This window comes from Pyrgilauda ruficollis, unplaced genomic scaffold (assembly GCF_017590135.1).
Source record: "Pyrgilauda ruficollis isolate IOZ18807 unplaced genomic scaffold, ASM1759013v1 scaffold75, whole genome shotgun sequence".
Lineage (NCBI taxonomy): Eukaryota > Metazoa > Chordata > Aves > Passeriformes > Passeridae > Pyrgilauda > Pyrgilauda ruficollis.
Window position 1 is genome coordinate 1,010,557 of NW_024529377.1, and position 20,996 is coordinate 1,031,552.

At 37.3% G+C, this 20,996-nt stretch overlaps 1 protein-coding gene across 1 annotated transcript; it reads right to left on the reverse strand.

The window, feature by feature from the left end:
• Positions 1 to 207: 207 nt before the first annotated feature.
• SMC2 (structural maintenance of chromosomes 2) lies at positions 208 to 20,977 on the reverse strand. The gene is made up of 25 exons (XM_041486338.1): positions 20,896 to 20,977; positions 20,078 to 20,326; positions 19,039 to 19,188; positions 18,321 to 18,443; positions 17,353 to 17,391; positions 17,060 to 17,170; positions 16,838 to 16,882; positions 16,133 to 16,366; positions 15,325 to 15,474; positions 14,432 to 14,665; positions 13,430 to 13,589; positions 11,464 to 11,581; positions 10,643 to 10,781; positions 10,276 to 10,395; positions 9,756 to 9,960; positions 9,041 to 9,176; positions 7,931 to 8,055; positions 7,008 to 7,201; positions 6,568 to 6,711; positions 6,131 to 6,325; positions 5,327 to 5,527; positions 4,416 to 4,532; positions 2,975 to 3,135; positions 1,615 to 1,762; positions 208 to 731 (listed from the first exon to the last, which is right to left on the reverse strand). The coding sequence occupies exons 2-25, from the start codon at positions 20,243 to 20,245 to the stop codon at positions 531 to 533; spliced, it is 3,618 nt and encodes a 1,205-aa protein (XP_041342272.1). The 5' UTR covers positions 20,246 to 20,326; positions 20,896 to 20,977; the 3' UTR covers positions 208 to 530.
• Positions 20,978 to 20,996: the final 19 nt, after the last annotated feature.

Here is a 20,996-nt window from a genome sequence, read left to right on the forward strand (position 1 = left end):
AATTTCTATCCAGTGAAAGCAGCAGGATACATTCAAGTAAGTTAAAAACTGAGAAACTGTTCAATTCTGAGAATGCACTGTTCAATGAAAAACTTTGAGGAAGGAAAGCATACACACAACCAGGCTGTGTTGCATATCAAAGTTTATATTTAGTAAAAACAGGTTAAACATTGTAAAAGCAGCTTGGGAGTTAGTTGTTGAGGATTGCTTTGCTCCTTAGAAAACAATTACATACCAATGACACTTTTCTGTGGAATTTGACAACAGGCGAGGAAGACTGTTACTACATTTTGCAATAGGTCTTCTGAATAGAATCCTGGTAGCTGAATCAGCTTTTCCTCATCTAAAGGCTTTAATTTTACAAAGCTATTACTGATATACATTTATGTGTAAATGTTATAGCGGAATGACAGGAATTATGGCCTATTTTCTATGAATTTCAGTTCTTAAAAAGCAGATAGAAAGATAAAAAAAAACACATCTAAAACAAACACATCTAATACAAATATTAGCAAGCAACGGGGGAACATTTAACTTGCAGCTGCATGAAGATTTCTTTCCAAATCACCATTCAAACAAAATGTTTTCTCAGGTTTCTTGAGGGCAGTCTCTTTTTTCTTTTTATTAGTCTGACTGTATCTTGCAATAGTGGATATACCATCCACAAACCTGGTCTTGTAGAGGACATTTGCGTTGTTGAACATTCCATCCTTCAAGGACACCACAATAAACTAAAAAAAAACAGAAGCATTTAAGATAAATGTTGCTATCCAAACAACACTAGAAAAGGTTTCCAAAGAGAGGACTCCTTTTCCTTCATTTGGCTAATACCTCAGTAATAATCTTTAAAAAATATTCTAAAACTAACCAAGGCCCAGCAGAATGTGCTACACAGGTCAATGTAAACCCACTTTTCCTGTAGCTAGTGACACTTCTGTCCATATCCCAGCACCTGGCCTGGGATACAGTCCACATGCAGCATGCCTGTTCGTGGTGGAAGAAAAACCGGAAAGAACTATGCCACTAATTATGAAAGAACGTAGGGTCTTACCTAGTCAAAAGATACTACTCAAATAATTTTGCAGTACTGGTTCCTCTCCTTACTCTCATTTGGAATGGTTAAGTCCTTACATCAAATAGAGACTGGTACTGCCTTTTTTTCATGTACAGGTCACAATGATACAGAGATCTTTTCCAGTAGTGCCTGACTATTTTAATAAGATCAACATAAAATATCTGTAACCTCAAGTTAAAAATCTCTAGGAAAAAAGAATTCAGGATGCTGTGATGCTTGAAATTGAGTGCATCACAGATACTCCTCCCTACTGCTCCATTTAAACCAGTGCAGCAACAACAGTCAAGTTTCACCACTGCCATGTAAATTTAGCTTTCAGCTGAAACAACTCAGAAATATAACACACATCTGCAGAATAAAAGAGGTAAACAGCTCAGATTCCTCAGTGCCAGACTGCCTTTGGAAATAATGGATGGAACTCTGAGCAATCTGGCCTGGTAGAAGGTGTCCCTGCCCATGGCAGGGGATTGACCTAGATGATCTTTAATGCCCCTTCCAATCCAAACCATTCCATTACCACAATAATTTCAAGATCATACCTGGGAGTGTCTGAAATGAGTTTGAAGCATCTGCCCAATATTCTGGGTATGAGAGAGATCAAGGGCTGCATCCACTTCATCCAAGATGTAAACTGGGGCAGGCCTGAAGAGGAGCATGGCTAAAATCAAGGATAAGGCCACCAACGATCTATTGTGGAGACAAGAAAATTATTATTTAGTATTGTCTGAAGGGCTCTGGCTTTTGACAATAATTGCTGAAAGGCAATGAAGATGGTAAAGGGTCTGGATCACAAGTCTGATGAGGAGCAGGTAGTGGTGTTGTTTAGCCTGGAGAGAAAGGGGCCCAGGAGGGACCTTATTGCTATCATCTACAGAAAGGAGGGTGTAAGCAGGTGAGGGTTGGCCTCTTCTCCCAGGTAATGAGACAGGCCAAGAGGAAATGATATCAGGAAAAATTTCTTCACTGAAATGCTTGTCAAGAATTTGAATGGGTTGCCCACAGAAGTGCTTGAGTCAGCACTCATGGAGAGATTTCTTAGAAGACATGTAGACGTAGGGTTTAACAACATGGTTTAATGGTGGACCTGGCAGTTAAGTTAATAGTTGAACTTGATGATGTCAAGAGTGTTTGTCCAGCCTAAATGATTCTATGATACTAAAATAGTCCCTCAAAAGCACATTACTGCTATGGTTCTGAAGAGATGGAATGATAGTTTCCTCATTTCAAAACATGAAGTCTTCTGTCAGAAACAGCAAATATTACTTCTTCTTATTGGAAGATCACATTAGTTGAGTGATGATATTTAAAATTATGCTGTTGTTTGATTTCCAATTCTGAGTTTTGCAGTGATGTTTTCCCACATCTGATTCCTCAAGTATTCTGTCCTTAGGAAGTTCTGTATCTCTGTCTCAAATTCTGTTTCTGCTTTTCAGTTTGTAAAGATCTCTTTTCCTTAGAAGTTGCAAAGGAGCACATGCCCTACACAGTAGCTGTACACACTGGAGAAGAAAACTGTTGCCATGACACTGCCTTTATACCAGGCAAACACTTGCCTATGTAGATTTTTGTGGTTACAACTCAAGGAGGGGAGCATTTAATTCAACATTACATCAGTACTGCCTAGAGTTTAATGTGGTTTTCTCACCATTTAATTTTTTTTTTTGCCACTTCTGTGTGACAGGAGTAAATTCTTGTTTGTTATCTTTTACTAAGTAAAGCATTGTTCTAAGTCAGAATGCATTCATAGTGCTTCCAACATTATATTGAGTCCATTTGGAAGGAGGCAGAGTCCCTGACTTGACAAGGAAAAGGTTAATTTTTTTGCTTTTCAAAACTTTAATTAGTTAGACATATCAATTACATACACAATGACAGCGGAAAACAAATTAAATCACCAACCTTTGTCCTCCACTAAGTTCTGTTAAGTTTTCCTTCCAGGTGTTTCCTAAGGCAACTCTGAACTCCATACCAACAAAGACATTGCTAGTTTTAGAGGCTGCTAGCATAGCTCTGGCTCCAGGTAGGAGTGTTGAGAAAATGGAACCAAAGTCTTCATTCACCTAGAAGTCAGACCACAAAAGATGTGTAAATGTGCTTTGGATCAAGAGCACAAAGAGTGAAAAACTTAGTGATGAGCAGCACGACACTCGAGACGTCTTTCCCAGTTCAGCATGGTGACTTCCCATGTCACGGACAGGACAGCAAGAAAACATTAGCTTGATTTTTTTTGTACTGAATAGAGAAGCAACACCAAAAGATATGTGACACCTCATACTAAGCATTTTAAAGGATCCAATGAAAGATGTATTGGAAGGCTTCTTTATGCTATCAGACAAGGAAATGGTTATGCCCTAACTCAGACTTACTAACTGGCAAATTGCAATTTCTCTCAATTAATGGACTACTACTAAAAGTACAAGCACCATGTAAGAGATACGTGGTGGCATCCTCCCCACTCTTTTTCTTGCCAGGTTTACTTAAGCAATGTCCAGGTATGGGATGGGATGCAACGTTGTAAATGCAGATTAAAATTTCCTAGGTTAAGGAATTATCTGAAAACACACTTATTCCACCATGCGTGATGCTTTTGCATTACAGCTCACTAATTTCTGCCAAACACCCTTTTTACAATGAAAAGGTACCATTTTGTCAGTCATATCCTAAGTACAGGCAGGATAATTAATAATTAAACAGATACTTCATCTATGTGCAATTTAATCTTGGTTAAAATCAATCTTCTCAAAGGCCAAAAAGCACAAGTTCTGTTGGTACAGTAGAAAAGAAAGTGTCAAAAGATTTCCATCTAGAAAGGCATAATTTTATACTTCTCTTATAATTCATTATATGAGAGATCTGGTAAAAAGGCAGGGTGCCTAGGTAACAGAAATATAAATCAAATATTGCTCCACCCCAATATTATGTATCCTGACAGTAATGGAAGCAGTACCCCAGGTCCACAGCCCTGCACTGTAGAAGGCAACATAACAACAGAAAATTTCTACTCTGGTAAAATATTGGTTTAAGAATAGAAAAGAGGCCAAAAATAAAACCCAGCTGTATTTCAATATGACTTAACCTTCTTGAAATATTTGTGGACACTAAAAGGGAATGAGAAAGTAGTTTTGCAGGTCTAACTGGACCTTTACAATTCTCAGAGAATTTATGTCTTATTCTCAAAAGTGGAAATAAACAGGAGAAATAAAGTGTTTATTTTTAAATATAGGTCAGGGATATTAGTTCTGAAAACAGACCTTTTTTCCCCAAAGAAATATGGAAAACAGTAATCTAAGATAAATCTGATCCTTTACTAAAACATGAAGATGAATTTAATGTGTCATACCTTTTTCCAAGCAATATCTAAAGCTTGTTTTTTCTTCCGGTCAAGCTCTTTAATAACTGCAAGAATTTTTATCTTGTCGTTCTCTACAATTCTTTTTTTCTTCATTAAGTCATTGTACTGGTGCAAGGAGAAGAAAAGATTGATTTCAATGAACTTTGTGCACAAATGCACTTTGTGCTAATCTTACAGCTTCACTGTATCATTGTGTAGCTATGAAATAGTCATTAACCACAAGATTAAAATCCAGTGCATTCATTTAGCTGCATGAGGGGTGTAAATTCTGGGATTATTTGCAAATTAAAGCATCAGAATATTCAACAATCAGGAAGGGGGAAGGACGACATTGCTATGAAAGTTCCGCTTCCAAGTTAGTCATGTTTCATTTGCTTTTCCATAGAAGAAAGGATAGTTCTCGAGGCTGACAGAAGGAAAAGTACTAGAAAAGTTGAAGGATAAAATTAGTGGGCAGCTTTCAGACAATCCTGGAATAGCCTGAAGATACAGATTGATTCAAAACAACCTTGCTACACCGTCTTGAAGATGAATATATTTTTGGTCTGCAACTTTTAATTCAGGATATAGTTCTCAGATAATCTAATGGATGCCACAAAGCCTGCTAATGCTTCAACTTAGGATGATCTGAAGTAGGAAGGAAAAAACCAAAAAAAAAGTATTTTTTATCATCCAAGGTCAAGATTATGAGTAACCTAAAAACCTGATATGCCAATGAACAGTTCAAAGATGTAAGATTAGTATGAAAAAACCAGGAAAAGGATTGGTTTTATTTTTGGTGTATTGAGAAAGAGAGCACTTGAAAACATAAAGCTACATTATATATATCTGTATATATTGTATATACACCATATGATCAGCCTGCCCAATTTTTATAGATTAAAGCATAGAATATTTACCCTTTCCTCTGCATCAGAAAGCATGTTCATAGCTTTCGTGTTCACATTCCTTCCCAACTTCTCTTTATGCTCCTGCAATTTCTGCAGCTTCTGACTTGCTTCTTTAGGGTTGCTACTTTTGAAATCATAGGCTGTGTTTGGCTGGCCAAAGAGTGCTTTGTCTGAAGCTATCCACTTGTATTCTTTCAGCATTTTGGCTACCTTTAAACAAAAGGTTATGTTGAGCTTTTTCCTCACCCTTCTCAAATGTGAAATAAAAATTAAAACAAACAAAACCAAAAAACAAAACAAACCAAAACAAACAAAATAAACAAGAAACCCAAAACCCCCCCCCCCCCAAAAAAAACCAACCCACCTACATTCTGAAATTACCACATTAATTCTTCTACCCCAGTGCAGCACAAGTACATATCTTTACAATGTATTGTGTGATTTCCTTCACTGTGGACACATTTAAGGTCACTTTCATGTACATCTTAATTACTTGAAGCACTTTTTTCTACATCTAAACTCTACCAATGTCACTGCATCATGGAATTACCTTCTTTAATTAGTTATCTAATTTGTCCAGACAGTCACAATGTTCTTACTGATCACTTTCTCACTGTGATCTCTGTTACTCCATACAGATGTGTGCTCTTTTACAATGAACAATTTCCACTCCCTCTGCCTCAGATAAAAATTTTACATTAAGAGCTGCAAATATGACAGTGCTTAAAGGAAAAAGGCTACTTCCTTTGCATGTGGCAAGGGAATAACCATTCTTGGTCACAAGATGTGAAGAAAAACACAAATTTAAAATACCTTGGCAGCAGCATCAGCAGCTTCTTGTTCACATTTGATGATGCTGTGTTCTAATTCTTTAATCTTAAGCTGTAATTCATTATTTTGCTCTCTGTATTTTGCCATCTCTGCAGATTTGTCTTTAATTGCATTATCATGGAATGCAATTACTTCCTTTTGCTCAGCAAGCACCTTCTGTGCTTTCTCTACAGATTCCTGAAAAAGCAAATCAGCAGACATTTACTGGCCTCTTTTAAAGCTGACATTAAAGCTTTATTAGAACTAACACAGCAAGGAGAAAAAATTCACATGTGAAAGTGAAGCAACAAAATAACTACCTAGGCTGATTGAGTATAGTAAGCAAATCTGCAGAAAAAAAATACGTATGTGAGGTTCAGAGGATCACAGAGAGTAACAATCATAATAGATAATGAAACACAATATTTATTCACTTTTACCTCTGTTCTAGCCACTTCATCCATCAGAGCATTAATGTGTTTGTGGTAGGATTTGATTGCTTCCTCTGCAGCTGTTATCTGTTGTTTATAGGAGTCCTGCTCTTGTTTCATCTCTTCAAGTTCCAGAACTAAAGCTTTGACTTCCTAGAGAGATGTTTTCTAATTTATTAGTTATACTTAAATGGAAAGAATTAAGATTCAGTTTGATGTAGTAGTAAATGATGCAGAAGATTAACAGCACCTATTCTTGAGCAAGGGTGTAATCCCACAAAGTAAAGGAAAAAAAAAATACAAAAAACCTCAGTCAGTGACCATGTCAGTGACTACACAGTAATATATTAAGTCCCAAAACTGAGAGTATTAAAACCTCAGGAGAATAAAACTTTCTGATTTTTGCACTTTTAACATGGAGAGAACTGCCAACAGAAATGAAGTTTTACCTGCTGCATGTCTTTTATTTTTTTGCTTGAAGTGTCTGCCTTTTTCTTGGCATTGTCTAGATTCTGCTCCGCATTTTTTCGCTCTTTTAGACACTCTGCTTCTGCATTTTTAATTTTATTCTCCAATTCCTTGTATTTTTTTTCTGCCTTCTTTTTGCTCTCTTCAGTTTCCTTTAAAGTCTCTTCACAAGATGCTGCATCAAGGAGTACTGAGATCAAGCACTGTTCTCATCTTTAAATTTACATCCTAAACGCCAACTGCAATAAATCTCTCTTTGCCCCCAACAGAAAAAAAGTGGTTGAACACTCACTAGTTGCTGAAGTCAGATATTTCAATGACTACTCTAGGACATCTTTTTTGACAGAGGGAAGAATGTCAAGTTGCAGGATCAAAAAGTAATTAATCAGACAGCCACGTAACAAGGCACCATCTCATCCCTAGAATACTACTTCTAGATATGTATCACTTCTGTCCATTTTTTAGATGTTTTACTTGCTGCTGCATTTTGTGCAATTTTGTATTTCCTTAGCTACACAAAACACTATTTCTTTTCAATGCTTTCTTTTTATGCAAACTATATTACTAACCTTAAGTACAGATGGCCTGAAAAAAGCAAAGATTACTCAAATATGGGCTTAAATACCATTTTCGAACTTCTGTGCAAAGACGTATTTTCCTTTATTACAAAGTATATAAAAACATTCAATAAGAGTATAACCTTTACTATAAGAGAATGGCCACCTTTAAGTGAATCATCTCTATGCAAGTATACTGTGATTCTGTGTAACATGTTCTAAAATATAAAGCTAGTATTTTAAAGTACTTCTTTCTTAAATACAGAATGTGTCACTCAAACAGCCTGATATCCATCTCATTCTTAGCAATTAGTTTTCAGGTAAAAGAGTAAGAACACATTTGTCACCAATGGTTTTCTTCAGGGCAATCAGCTCTTCCTCTTGTTTGTGGTAAGCACTTTGACAAAGCTTCTTGTGCAGCAGCTCTGCTTCCTCAGACTTCATCTCCCATTGCTGCTTCAGGTGTTGATACCTTTGGAGACAGTAGTGACACATATTGCTATAATAGAAGGTTACCCAGCATCTCACTTTCAAAGCTGAAGTAAGTAGATGAATATCTATGTTTCATTTCTCATGTGAGATACAGTGATAACAGCAGGGCAAATAAGCTTAAATGAATGAAAATCCAATATAATTGCTTTAATAATAACTGTGAGGTTTACAGGCATGTAAGTTCTTATATATGTAGCTCCTGCTATTTAGCCCTGATCTGACCTATTAAAACAAACGCAATTCATGGAATTTTGGCAACAACTCAGACATCACTTTTTTCCCAACTGGCAGCATGAAAGATGTTAGGGTGAAGAACTGTGGAAAAGATATCTAAAAGCAAAAGTTCCTTCCTCCTCTTAGCGATATTTCTGGAAGTCTACTGCAGCTCAAAACAATTTGAAAAAATAAATCCAGCTGGTAGGTAGCATGTTATGCAACACTACCTCTTTATGGCATTTTTGCAGAACTGACTAAATATATTTTTCTGTTCTATCGTTTAACATGGTATTCAGTAACTGAGTAGCTGAAAATCAAATATACTTAATATTATTTAATTTAAATGCTTACAGCAGTATCACTCAGATAGTCCTCTATTTCCTTGTGAGAAAAATAAGACTGACTACAAATTGAATTCTGTACAGGTGTTAAAAATATGTCTGGAACAGATCCATTCTTCAGTAGACTTCATGAAAATGCTACCAGTTTTAATTAGATACCAATGTGTACCCTTCCCCCCCGCCCCCGTATTATCCAAAACAAAGGGGTTCTGGATGTGTTTTTTAAAAACTGAGTTCGCTTTTTGATTACTGAACTTACTAATTATATTGAGAGGAGAGGGAGGAAGGGAATTACTTTCTGCATATTACATTCTCAAAAGGCCTATGGCCTCCCAAAACAACCCGTTATATTAAATTTACTCAGCCACATTAAGAGAAATTATGCACACTGTATAGTGCAAACCCTACCTTTCAGCAACCGTCTTCAAGCTTGCCAACTCATTCTCTACAGCTGCAAGTTCAGATTCCTTTTTCTTGAGTTCTGTTTCAACATCTTTCACTTCTTGAAGTTTAGACAATATTGGTGCAGCTTGTGAGGATGCACCTGTTCAATGAAAAAATTAAAAAGCCAGGCTGATTGGAATTAAACCAGTGAATTCACCACGGGTAATTGCAAATTCTAAACATTAATAATGAGGCAGGTTAATGACTTATTTTAGCTGAGAAACAGAGAAGGCAGCTAGGCTAAAGCTAGGGTTCTCAGAAGAGAAAGACTACTTTCTCTGTTACAGAACATAGTTCTGCAGTCTTTGAATACTATACACGTGTGTCTTATGCAAACAGCTAACTTTCCATAGTTTATGAAATTATCGCAAACCAATGATGAATTACTTCAAAAAGTGCTTGAATTCCAAGCACTTTTACTTCTAAGAGGATTATACAGTCGAATAAGATTTAAGTATTTTAAATCTAAATTACTTTATGTGAAGTGTGTCATTAATTTTTTCTTCAACTAATTAATATTATTTCAGCTCAAGACAACTTTAGTTCAAACGTATTATTCCCAGTATGTATCTAAACAAAAGTGTTACTGTTAATTTTTAGAAAAAAATATGCAAGTGCAGTAAACATATCAACAGACACACAATGCTATAAGTATTATATGAATAAAACTAGCAATTGCCTCCATGCAGAGTTCCTTGGGGATCAAACACATCTCCATCAAGAGTAACACTTCTCGTCATTATCCTTTTGTCAAAAGTCACTTTCTTAGCGTTATCCATGTTATTACAGACCAGTGTTGTTCCAAAGACATATTCCATTGCTTTCTGAAGTTCAGATTCGTATCCAATTAGAGAAAGGGCTAAATGCAAGTTAGCACGCCCAGCCTAGAAATCAAACAAAATGCAATTAGTATGCCTTAAGTTATAGTAAGTTTCAAATTTGATTTCTGTCTTTTGTTGATAATAACTCTTCCAAAAGTATCATCACATTTTAAAACTCCAGTTACAAATGGCATAATTAATACCCATTTAAACCTCACAAAATTGAAAGGATACAAAGGAAAACAAAATCAATATATCCTCAAACCCTGTACTATTTCTTATTATAACAACCATTAAGAATCTCAGGTTTTTAGTACAGATATAAAATTAAAATGGGACAGAAGCAATATAGTGTTAAGAGGGCATTTATTTACATACCAAGCTTTGGGCCAACTTGACTATGTCTTCTTGAACACACCTGGCTGAAATTTTGTTTAAGGGAATGATGGTGTATCGATGCTTTAGTTCACCCTTCTCTAAAAGCTTTTTGCCAGTAACCTCAAATGAAAAATAGTTACAAAGCATATCTGAGTACACAAGTGATTTTATAAAGTAAGACAATAGGGCATTGGAAGAAGAACGCATTGTTATCACCAACTATGCATGACTTTCTTCACCCAATTAAAACATGTACATTGGTCCAAACCCCTCTCAAGTATTCAGTAACAAGGCACGTGCTTGCCAACCCTGAATCATACGACCACATCTCAAAATTTAGAGTTCTGTACTAATGAAATAAACTTACTTCTGTGTCCACAATAATGTTATAGAGTTTCCCTCCAGCCACTGCTTCCAGGGCTTTGGCATTGGATAGATCTTTCACAGTGAAAAGAGACACAACAGGGCCTTTCACATTGTTTGGATTCCAATTCTTTTCTGGATGTCTTAAAATAAATATAAATTATGGCTATGAATCATGTCTGTTTTTCTCTCACACATCCTTAAAAAATTTCTATTTAAAACCCATGATAATGGGTTTTCCCATAAGCAATTCCAAATTCTATCAGAAAAAGAACCCCATGAAAAAAATGTTAAATTAAATACACCACAGGAAGAGATTCGACAATAAAGAGTCAGTTACATTGTCATTAAAGAATGTAATTCCTGATTTATTTCTATATTTTTTCAATGGATTTTTCCAATGGGCTCTGTTATTACCACATCTATAGGAGTATGTTCAGCCTATTACACAAAAAATTAAACATGGGGATACAGATATTTGACTGGAATTATCTCCAAAGAGCAAGTCTACTTGTGTCCACAGGCAGAAAACAATGATTATGTATTTCCCAGTTTAGACCTTTGGATTCCATGGGTTTAGGTATTGAACTTATGACTTGGAAATGCCACCAGACAAAACTTTTAAATTCTAGTGACTTAGATAAGATTGTAACATTTCCTGACTCTCCCCTCACCTTCCCCTTCACTTTTCATCGTGGGTAAGACAGTTGTTATTCACTAGCAGCAAGAAAAAGACAGCAAGAGCTAAGACATTGGTAGAATTATGTGGAAAAAGGCCCCCAAAAGTCTCTTCAAGCGTCTTTCAGGATCACACTGAGATCTTACTTGTATGTAAACTGTAGATGAGGAAATTTTGACATTAAATTTTCACTCAGTTCTCTTAGCCGACTGATATCAGAAATCAATGCCTTCTTTTTTGCTAGGAGGGCTTCTCCTTTTTCTTCTTCAAAGTTGAACACAAGCAGTAGAGATATATCCAGAGAAGAGAAATCTATTAGCTTAAAAATTGGTATCCTACACTGTTTATCTACACATATGTAGAGAAGACTTAAAAATTCTTTGTTAATTTTCAGACTAAATAAATCAATACCATCATGACACCAAACATGCAAAGAAAAAGTTTAAAGAGTAGTGTTCTTCTCTAAAGGTTAATATGGAATATCAGCTAACAGTAGTGTCTAAAACAAATATTACCTGGCATAAGAAATAAACTCTAAGAAGTGTTTTAGGTACAGAAAACTAGGAAGCAATAGGGGTGTTGGTCTCTTTTACCATCTAAATTTTAGCTGGAATTCAATTGTGCCATCAAACTTCAAATGGTCAGCCCAAAGCTGATATAATCTAATTATTTTAAGCTGCTGTCTGTGAAAGTTTAAGAGTTTGCAGAGCTTACATCAGAGGAATTTGTGCATGACAGCAGTGTACTTGATTTTTCATTTCCCTCCTGGGTGAGATGCCCAGCAGCAGCCGTCATAGTGCTATTCTTTGTGCTTCTACTGAAAAAGCACAGATATAACACAGTTTTGGCTACTGCTAAGAATACTGGCACAGAACCAAGGCTGTCCCCCCAGTCCCTCTTCCAAAAGCCAGTAGGCTGTCAGTGGGCAACAGGATGGGAGAGGACACAGACAGGATGTGAGGTCCATACTATTATGAAGGTATGCTCATCAGTAAAAGCTAAGGATGAGGGAAGGGATCATCCATTAAAAAGGTCTTTGTCTTCCAAAACAGCCTTCCAAAAGAGCAGACTGAGGTCCTACTTCACAGGAAGTGGCTGAACACTGCCTCCTAATTCCTGATGGGAAGCAGAGCATAAATTCTTTTGTTTCATCTGTATCTGCATCCTCCAGCCAGCTCCAAGAGAGAGCTGCCACTGGCCAAGGCCAAGACCATCACTGATGGTAGTGAAGCCTCTGGGATAACATACTATGGAAGGGGAAAAAAAGGCCAAACCTATCTGCAGTGGCTGGAAAGAGGAGTGACAATATGTGAGAGGGACAGTCCTGCAGACACCAAGGCCAGTGAAGGACGTGCTCCAAGCACTGCAACTGAGATTCTCCTGCAGCCTGTGGTGCAAACCATGCTGAGGTAGCAACATGGACCATGGAGGTCCACAGTGCACCTGTAGCCTGTGGAAACCAACACTGGGGCAGGGTCCTGTCAGAACCTCCAGACCCACAGACAGATAAGCCCATGCTGGAGCAGGTTTGCTGGCAGGATATGTGACCTCCACAGGGGACCCACACTGGAGTAGCCTGTTCCTGAGGGACTGCACCTCATGAGAGGAACCCTTGCTGGAGCAGTTTGTGAAGAACGGCAGGCCGTAAGAAGGATTCACACTGGAGAAGTTCAAGTTCAAGGAGGACTGCCTGCCTTGAGAAAAACCCCATGGTGGAGCAGGGGAAGGGTGTGAGTCCTGCCCCTGAGTAGGAAGGAGTGGCAGAGACAACATGTGAGGAACTGACTGCAGCCCCCATTCTCTATCCCCCTGCATCACTCATGGAGAGGAGGTACGGAAAATCAGAAATTAAATAGAGCCTGGGAAATTAAGTTAAAATTATTTCGCCAAGTCAAGTCTATTTTGCCCATGACAGTAATTGTCAAGCGATCTCTCCCTGTCCTTATCTCAACCCATGAGCTTTTGCAGTGTATTGTCTCCTCTGTCTAGTTGAGAAGGGGTGTGATAGAACACCTTTGGCAAACACTTGGCATCGAGTTAGGGTCAACTCATGACACTTCTATATTCCTTTGCAGACTGCCCCAAAATTATGTATCAGAAGTCTGTCCAGACCTGAATAGTTCAGCTCCTTTATTTGCTTCTCTAAGGTTATTTTCATTTTTTCAACAGCTTCCAATGCGTTTCGGTCTTTCTTGTAGCCTTCATCCATCTTTTTAACTTCAGCTTCTTTTGCCTTTAATTCTTTTTGTGCATAGTTCAATTTCATTTGAGCCTATCAGGAGTAAGAAAATATGGAATCAGATCTTCACAGACAATCTTGCAGATACAAATTTAAAACATTAGCACTATCATATCAAGCTGTCCATGTAATTTATGAAGTTTTCCACTGGTTGCAGATATGACAAAAACCAGCCCTGGCTTTTGAGAATAATGGCACAAGTTATTTGGAAACAAAACCACAGGTCTTGCATTTAACTATGGCAACATATTAGAACATGAATAGACTCCAAGAAGAAACAAAGTCATTTAAGATGTGATATACCTGTCCTAGTTACTCTACAGAGAAGAATTTCTCTGTAAGTGAGACAAGGAAAGTGAACTTTGGAAATTTAAACTCCACTATCAGAACTACCCCAGCAGAGGTCTTCTATCTTAAGACAAAACAAGCATTGGCTCTTTCAGTCATGTGATGAGCATACAACTTAACTAAGGAGAAAACAGTTTCTTCTGAACACTCCATTTCATAATCACAGGCATCTTTATTTTGATTCCATTAAGTTTAACTGTCAAAATCTCTTTGATTGTATATCAAATAGTCCTAATTTTTTCCTATTCAATACTATTGATCATTTGAGTACAGCGAATCCTACTTTATATCTCAAATGCCAGTTTCTAATACTTCCTCACAGCAATGCTACAGGATTTTCCTGTGCAAGGACATTTTGTTTATATTTTATCAAAAAGTTAGTTTAATGCACATGTCAAAATGTAAAATATCTTGCATAGATATTCTGCACCCCTTTTCATTTTCTTTCAAGTACGTGTCAATTGGTTTTCAGGCAATTTTCAAAAGCATGAAGGCAGGTCTAAGACAGGCAGAGGTTTTTTTCTTACCTGTTTAGCCTCTGTTACTGCTTGGCTAATTTCATTTTTGCAGATCATCATCTGTCCTGAAAGAGTAGCTTCTTCACCATCCTTATTGCTGGACAGGCCAGCAGATACAGCATTAAAATGCTGTTGTGCTGCAGCCAAAGCATGTGCATCTTTTTCACTTTCTTCCAGTAAAACATTTAGTTCTTTCTCTAGATTCTTTACTTCTTTCTCCTTTGACACTAATACTTTAGAATCCTTCAGCAAAACAAAGAACAAAAATTTAAAAAAAACCCCAGAGAACCTGAGTCTATTACCTTGAAATTAATGTTGTTTAGGTGAGGAGCAACAAGTAGTTTCATCAACTACACTTCTAAGACCCTTTGTCAGATTTTGTGATCTTGCAACATGTCTTTGCATGTTTTCAAATGTGCTACTCGCCCCATGAGTATACTGACTATTTACAGAGAAATGAAATACAGGCAGTGGTAACAGCTCCCCAAGAACTAGGAGAATTATCTCGCTCTTCCCAATATCTAAAAATGATCCTACTGCATAAAAAACCATCAATTGTCAAAAATATGCAAGGCAGAGATTCCTCATTTAATTTTAAGAGTAACATACATCCAGTGAGCATAACAATTTGAAGCTACAGAGACCTCTGCTGAGCTTAAGAGAAAATTTGGAACTGTGAGGAGTTGCTCTTTATTTGTATTTGCATCATGTCTTTTTCTATTGGGAACCTACTACCTACACTGAACAAATTAAACAAAGCCCTTAACATTTGTCTCTACTTTCTTAATGTAATTCTTGCCAATCACAGGATTCTTCATACCATAACAGGAAAGAAAAAGCCAGCTGTTTCCACAATCTGAATTAATTTAGTATGTAAATAAAATTATATATAAATATCTTACCTTCTGCATACGTGTTACCAATTCATTATACTTAATCTCTTCACCTTTTAAGTTTTGCTTCTGGAGATCAAGAGCACTTCGTGCTTTTGTATTAACTCTTTGATGTCCTGAAAGAGCAGCTTCTAGTTCCTGGAGTTTACCACCAGCTTCCTACAATCAGTAATAAAGGGAATTTACTTTAGCCTGTGAAACCAATGCAGTATTTGTAATACTTCATCTTCTGTTCAGAGCTTTACGCATAAGGAAATCTGACCAAGCAGGCAGTCGTCTCCAACACAAACAGGTCAGACCATCTCTCACCTCTGAAATCCAACCTAACTAGAAGGTACTATTGAAGACCCACATCACTCCATAAGATGGGACACTGTCCCTGTACAGAAGGATTTAGACATCCAAAGACTCTATGGGCCATCCTGTGTCTTGTTAAATTGACTGCCCCCAAAACTGAAGCCAATACTGATTATTGTGAAACAAAACCTTGCCTACTTTTCTTTTGAGACATCAACAAAAGGGGAAAAAAGCCTTTGGCAAAACTTAATGTTGAATGCACAGAGCAAAAACTTGAAGTCAGTTTTTTATGCTTCAGTTATTTTTCATTTGCATTTCAGACAAAAAAAACCACCTTTAAATAGATGTCTTCTAGATAAAACCGAATAATCTAAGCACAACTGCATAACCTAAGCAACACACAAGAAGATAAAAATTCAACAGTATATTATCTATGCAAATAACTCCAGTATCTTAAAATTATTTGTATTTCTCCTTGCTCCTCAGGTACTCAGAGGAGCACAACTCTGTTTTTATTTACCTTATCCTTTTCCTTTTCCATCTTCTCTATGTCTTCATTAAGTTGTTTTACCTTCTGTTCCATTTCAGCCCTTGACTCCCGAAAATTCTCTATATTAGACTGCATTTCCTTTAACGCATCAGTGGAGGATACCTTTGTTTCTTCAGCCATAACAAACTGATAAGCTACACAAAAACGGCTTAAATGTTCTATTTCTCGTACTAATTTCTGGTATTCTAGATAGGATGCTCGTTCCTGGACAAAAAAAAAAAAAAAACCTCTAAATTTTGATGGAAAAAACAGCGTTACATAAGACTATTACAGAAATCTTTTAAGCACTCTAAACATCAGTATTTGTAAGTAAGAGGATGGATTCTTCATGTTATTCTCAGCTAAAACAATATTCATATAATTGACTGCACACCAGAAATACCACTTCACTTAATTTTTTTAAGAACTAAGACACTTTTAAATCTATTTTTATCTAGTTCTCTTGTTTTCTTCCTTCTCCCTACATCTCTCGCTAGGATTTCCCGGAAGTCTAAAATGTCACATTCTCTGTATTTGGAAATATGACAAAATTCTTTCCCTTACAAAAGGGAAAGAATTGCAGCGCTAGAAAAGATGCTATTGCTTTAGCCAAAACTTAATGGTTCAGGGTAGCTGTGAAAGTATTTTTTCAGTACTTGAAGGACCTATCTTACCACCCTTCCAATTTTTCCATACCTCTTTCAGTTTCTGTAAAGTTGGACTGATCTCCTCATTTAAGACCTGAAACATATAACAGAAGATTTATATTCTGATTTTACTGAACTCTAAAATTTAAACATGTCTAGGCATGGATATCTAGTTCCAGGTGCAGAATTGAAATATTCCAGAACATTGTACAAAGCCAGCATTGAACTAGTTGTTCAGTTATCTTTAACAAACATGAATGAAATGTAGTACCATTTGAATGCTTTTCAGTTTGGATTCCTTCTTCTCTATGGTTTTCTGGGCAGCTATTTTCTTGCACTCATACAACCTAGTTCCAGCTGCTTCTTCAATCATAGCTAAAATCTAAAATAAAGCAATGCAAAAAACTTTGATGTTTCTTCTTACGTTAGATTGGTTCAATTAAGCTGAACATCTCATCTCCCTCCAACCTTTATTTTTGTTGTCCCCCTCCCAAATTATAGATTCTTATCATTCAAAACAGTTCAGTGAAATTTCAGACAAAAACACTCCCACAACTCTCCTACCTCTGGCGGCTTCATATTTAGAACTTTGGTTATTTGTCCCTGGTGACAGAAAGATAAAACAAGATCAGTGGATGTGCACCATGAAGTAGTAAGAAGAAAAACCAAAACCCAAAACCCCCACTCACTTTTATACATTGTCCTATAAGTTCAAGCACTTAAAAATTTTTTTTTGCTACAACAGTAATCTAGTTTACTCAATTGTTTAGCTCTTCAAAGTTCAGATAAGTCACTCTTCCAGGTAATATACTTGAAATGGCCCTTACATCGTATCTTAGGCTAATCCTTCACAGTCCTGATCACATCTTAAAGGAGTAATGCAAATATTTTTCTTAGAGTCTTACTGGGTTGCTGATGTTAACAAGCTCCTAATCATAAACCAGCTCTATTGGTGATGTAGCTCATACATAACAGGTAGAAACAGAGTATGTACAAAACTGTTCCCACCTTTGCCATCCACTTGGGACAGTTACATTTGAAACAATAAATCCTGCTGTGTTTTATTATTCCTTGAATTAACATTTCAAATATTTCAGGGATTTGCCTAGTCCCTTACAGTCTTAATTTTTCAGCTTTCTTTTGATAACTGTGACTTAAGGAGGTACATATCTCAACTTCTTTCAAGATACTGTCTAACATGGAGCACAAATAATAGCAAATAGAATCTGCCATTTTATAATATTTATAAAAGCAATACCTATCTGTTAAGGATAAAAAAAGTAGAAAATAAAATGGGAACATCTTGTGGAAAACTTTTGCTAACATGAGGGCCACATGAGGTCTTGTGCTACAAGATGTGTGTTAGCGTCAAACTATGCTGTACTGGAAATATTAACAACTTAAAAGACTTCATTTTTTCTGGATAAGATGCCACTCTAATTAGGAAACTAAATGTTTTCCCACTATCTCCTCTGTCTTAAATTTAGTGCAAGTCCTACTTTTTCTGGATTTTATAGAGATACACACAATACCTGCATAATGAGGAAGTGAGGATTATTGACATTGAGTCCAACAGAACAGAAGAGATCCTGCACACGACTGTTGGCAGCATTCACACCATTGATAAGATACTTACTTCTACCTCCAACAACAACCTAGAACAAAGACAAAAAAACCTGCTTGGTGTTGTGAGAATATAAATTGTAATAAAGCATAAAGAAATCTCAGCATATCACACCTGTTATATCTTTGCATACATATGTATGTGCAGAACATCAAAACAGAACTTGTTTGACATCTAAAATATTTAACTAAAATATAAGAAAGATTAATCATTGAGGACAATACTGTCAAGAAACCTTCCAAAAGCTCTACTTTAAAAAAAAACAAACAATCAAAAAATAATCAAAAACCAAAACTCCAACATCTTCATGAGAAAAACAAAGGTTCCTTTGCTCTTGGAGCCCACATTTAACACAGAGTTCAGATATTAAGAGGAAAGATATGAAAGCATAAAAAGCCGCAAGATAGAAAATTTTAACTTGCTTTATGAACATTTCTAGCTAGTACACTGGACCTACTCTTACAGATTGTATAACTGACTACACTATAGAAGCAACATAGAAGCCTTACCTCTAACGCAGAAACTCAGCGACGTTAAAAATCACCCTTCTTTTTTCCCTTGATCACTCATGAACATGGCAAAAATGTAAATAGGTTATGAAAAAAATACAGATATTAAAGACTCACCTGCCTAGTCACAGTGATCTCATCATTAGATTCAAATCCTAGTGGACTTTGACTTTTGTTTGAATTATCAAAGCGAATAGACACAGTTGCCTTTGTAATTCCAGCTTGCCCATTCTTATAAACTAGATCTTGCAAGTTGGCAGCTCGCACCTAAGTCCAGGGAACAGATAAACACTTTTTTGAAAGAGATTAACATTTTAATTGTACTAGTGTAAGTTTTGGAGAAATTAACCAAAAAACCAAAGATCTAGCTGCATATTTATGAGTTCATGTGAACTGACACATGGGAGCTGCAAGGTGCTATCATTGTAAAACCACAGCCAGTGTGTGCCAGTCTACTTTTACTTATCCAGATAAACTGCATGTTTCTGCATGAGGGTCCTGACAAACACTGAATACATCTGTAAAAAAAGCCAGCTGACAGTAAATTTATTTAACAAGCATTTATTTTTCACAATGCAGTTCACAGGGAAATATTCAGAAAGTGCTCCTTGGAGGCCTGCTGACTTTGTCTACAGCTGGGGGAAGGTAGGGATGAGAAAGAAAGCAAATTCAAAAATCACCTTCAGACAGAGATTAAAATTGATGTAAAAGCACCCACTTTTTTTATAAAAATAAAGCAGATATCTCTTAAATAGCAGGCATGGCATGAAAACCACTTTTAAATTTTTTTCTGATGAACCAGACTTTAAGATTCAATCCAGAACTGAAAACATTTATAACAAATGAGTGAATTAGTGCCTTTAGATGCAAAAAGGACTTTTGGCTTGAAGTTGTTAGCCCTTCAGTGGTTATTTTTAGTCTGTTGTTTTAAGCCACATACTTTGTGTAACTGTGGTATGTGGACGAAGTTGTTAACTCAGCCTTAATGTAAGACTGAGCAACAACCACAGAGACCCAGATTCATGCAATGAAAAACTGAAATAATTAAACTGTTTCTTTCAAAGAAGTACCAAAGGTCTTCCGCGGGAGGTTACTCACCAGAGTAACATGAAAAGTTGCTAACAGAAGACATTTCTCAAATGTCCCATCTCTTTACCTGTGACAGATTGCTGATTCCCAGCACGAAACAGATGGAGTCCAAGATATTGGATTTGCCACTACCATTCAAGCCAGTAATGGCATTGAATAACGGGTCAAAGTCATTAATTTCTGTCCTCTGAGCGTAGGACTTAAAACCTTCAAGAACAATTGACTTAATGTGCATCTTCTCAATGTTCCTAAGGGACCAGGCAAAGTATTCCTCTGAGAGGCACTGAGAAAGGTATCCGAATTATAATCCTATATACTTCAGAGTAAAGAAAAAAGAATAACCAAATTAATCATATTGCCAAACAAACAACTAGATCTGAGAAAACGGAAAGGACGCGTGCCTTTTACAACCAAAATATCATGCATTTATAAGCGAAAAAAGCCAAGTAGACCACAGATTCAGGCAGTATCCCAGCTGTGCATCAGCATTTCTAGGGGGCCTGACTTTACACAAAGTTTATCACGACACCTGGGCACAGACTCGCGGCAAAACCACGACTTTGTCGCAAAGCTGGCCGGAAGCGAAGGAGAAGAAAAGCCCCGGGTGCTCCAGAACACGGCAAAGCCTCCCTTTCCCGCTTGCAGAATTGCTGTACCTGCTCAGCCACACCGCCCGCGAGGGGTAAATCCCAGGGAAGCGGCAGCCTCGGCTCTGAGGCACCGCGAACAAGGACCCATCAGAGCCCCATCCACAACCCTGCCGCCTTCATCGCGCTGCCTCCGCGGCCCCGCCAGTGACCCTGCTCCGGCGAGCTCTCCCTGCCGGCCCTGATGCCAAATCGGCCGCGGGCAGCCCTGCTTTCCTCCCCGATCCCGGTGCCTTACCCGCTCAGCCCCGTCCGGCGCCGCTCCCCGACGCCCGCAAAGATCAAATTTTGGCGCCGAGCGTCACAACCGTTAGGGGAGGTGCCTGATGGCGGCCGCCC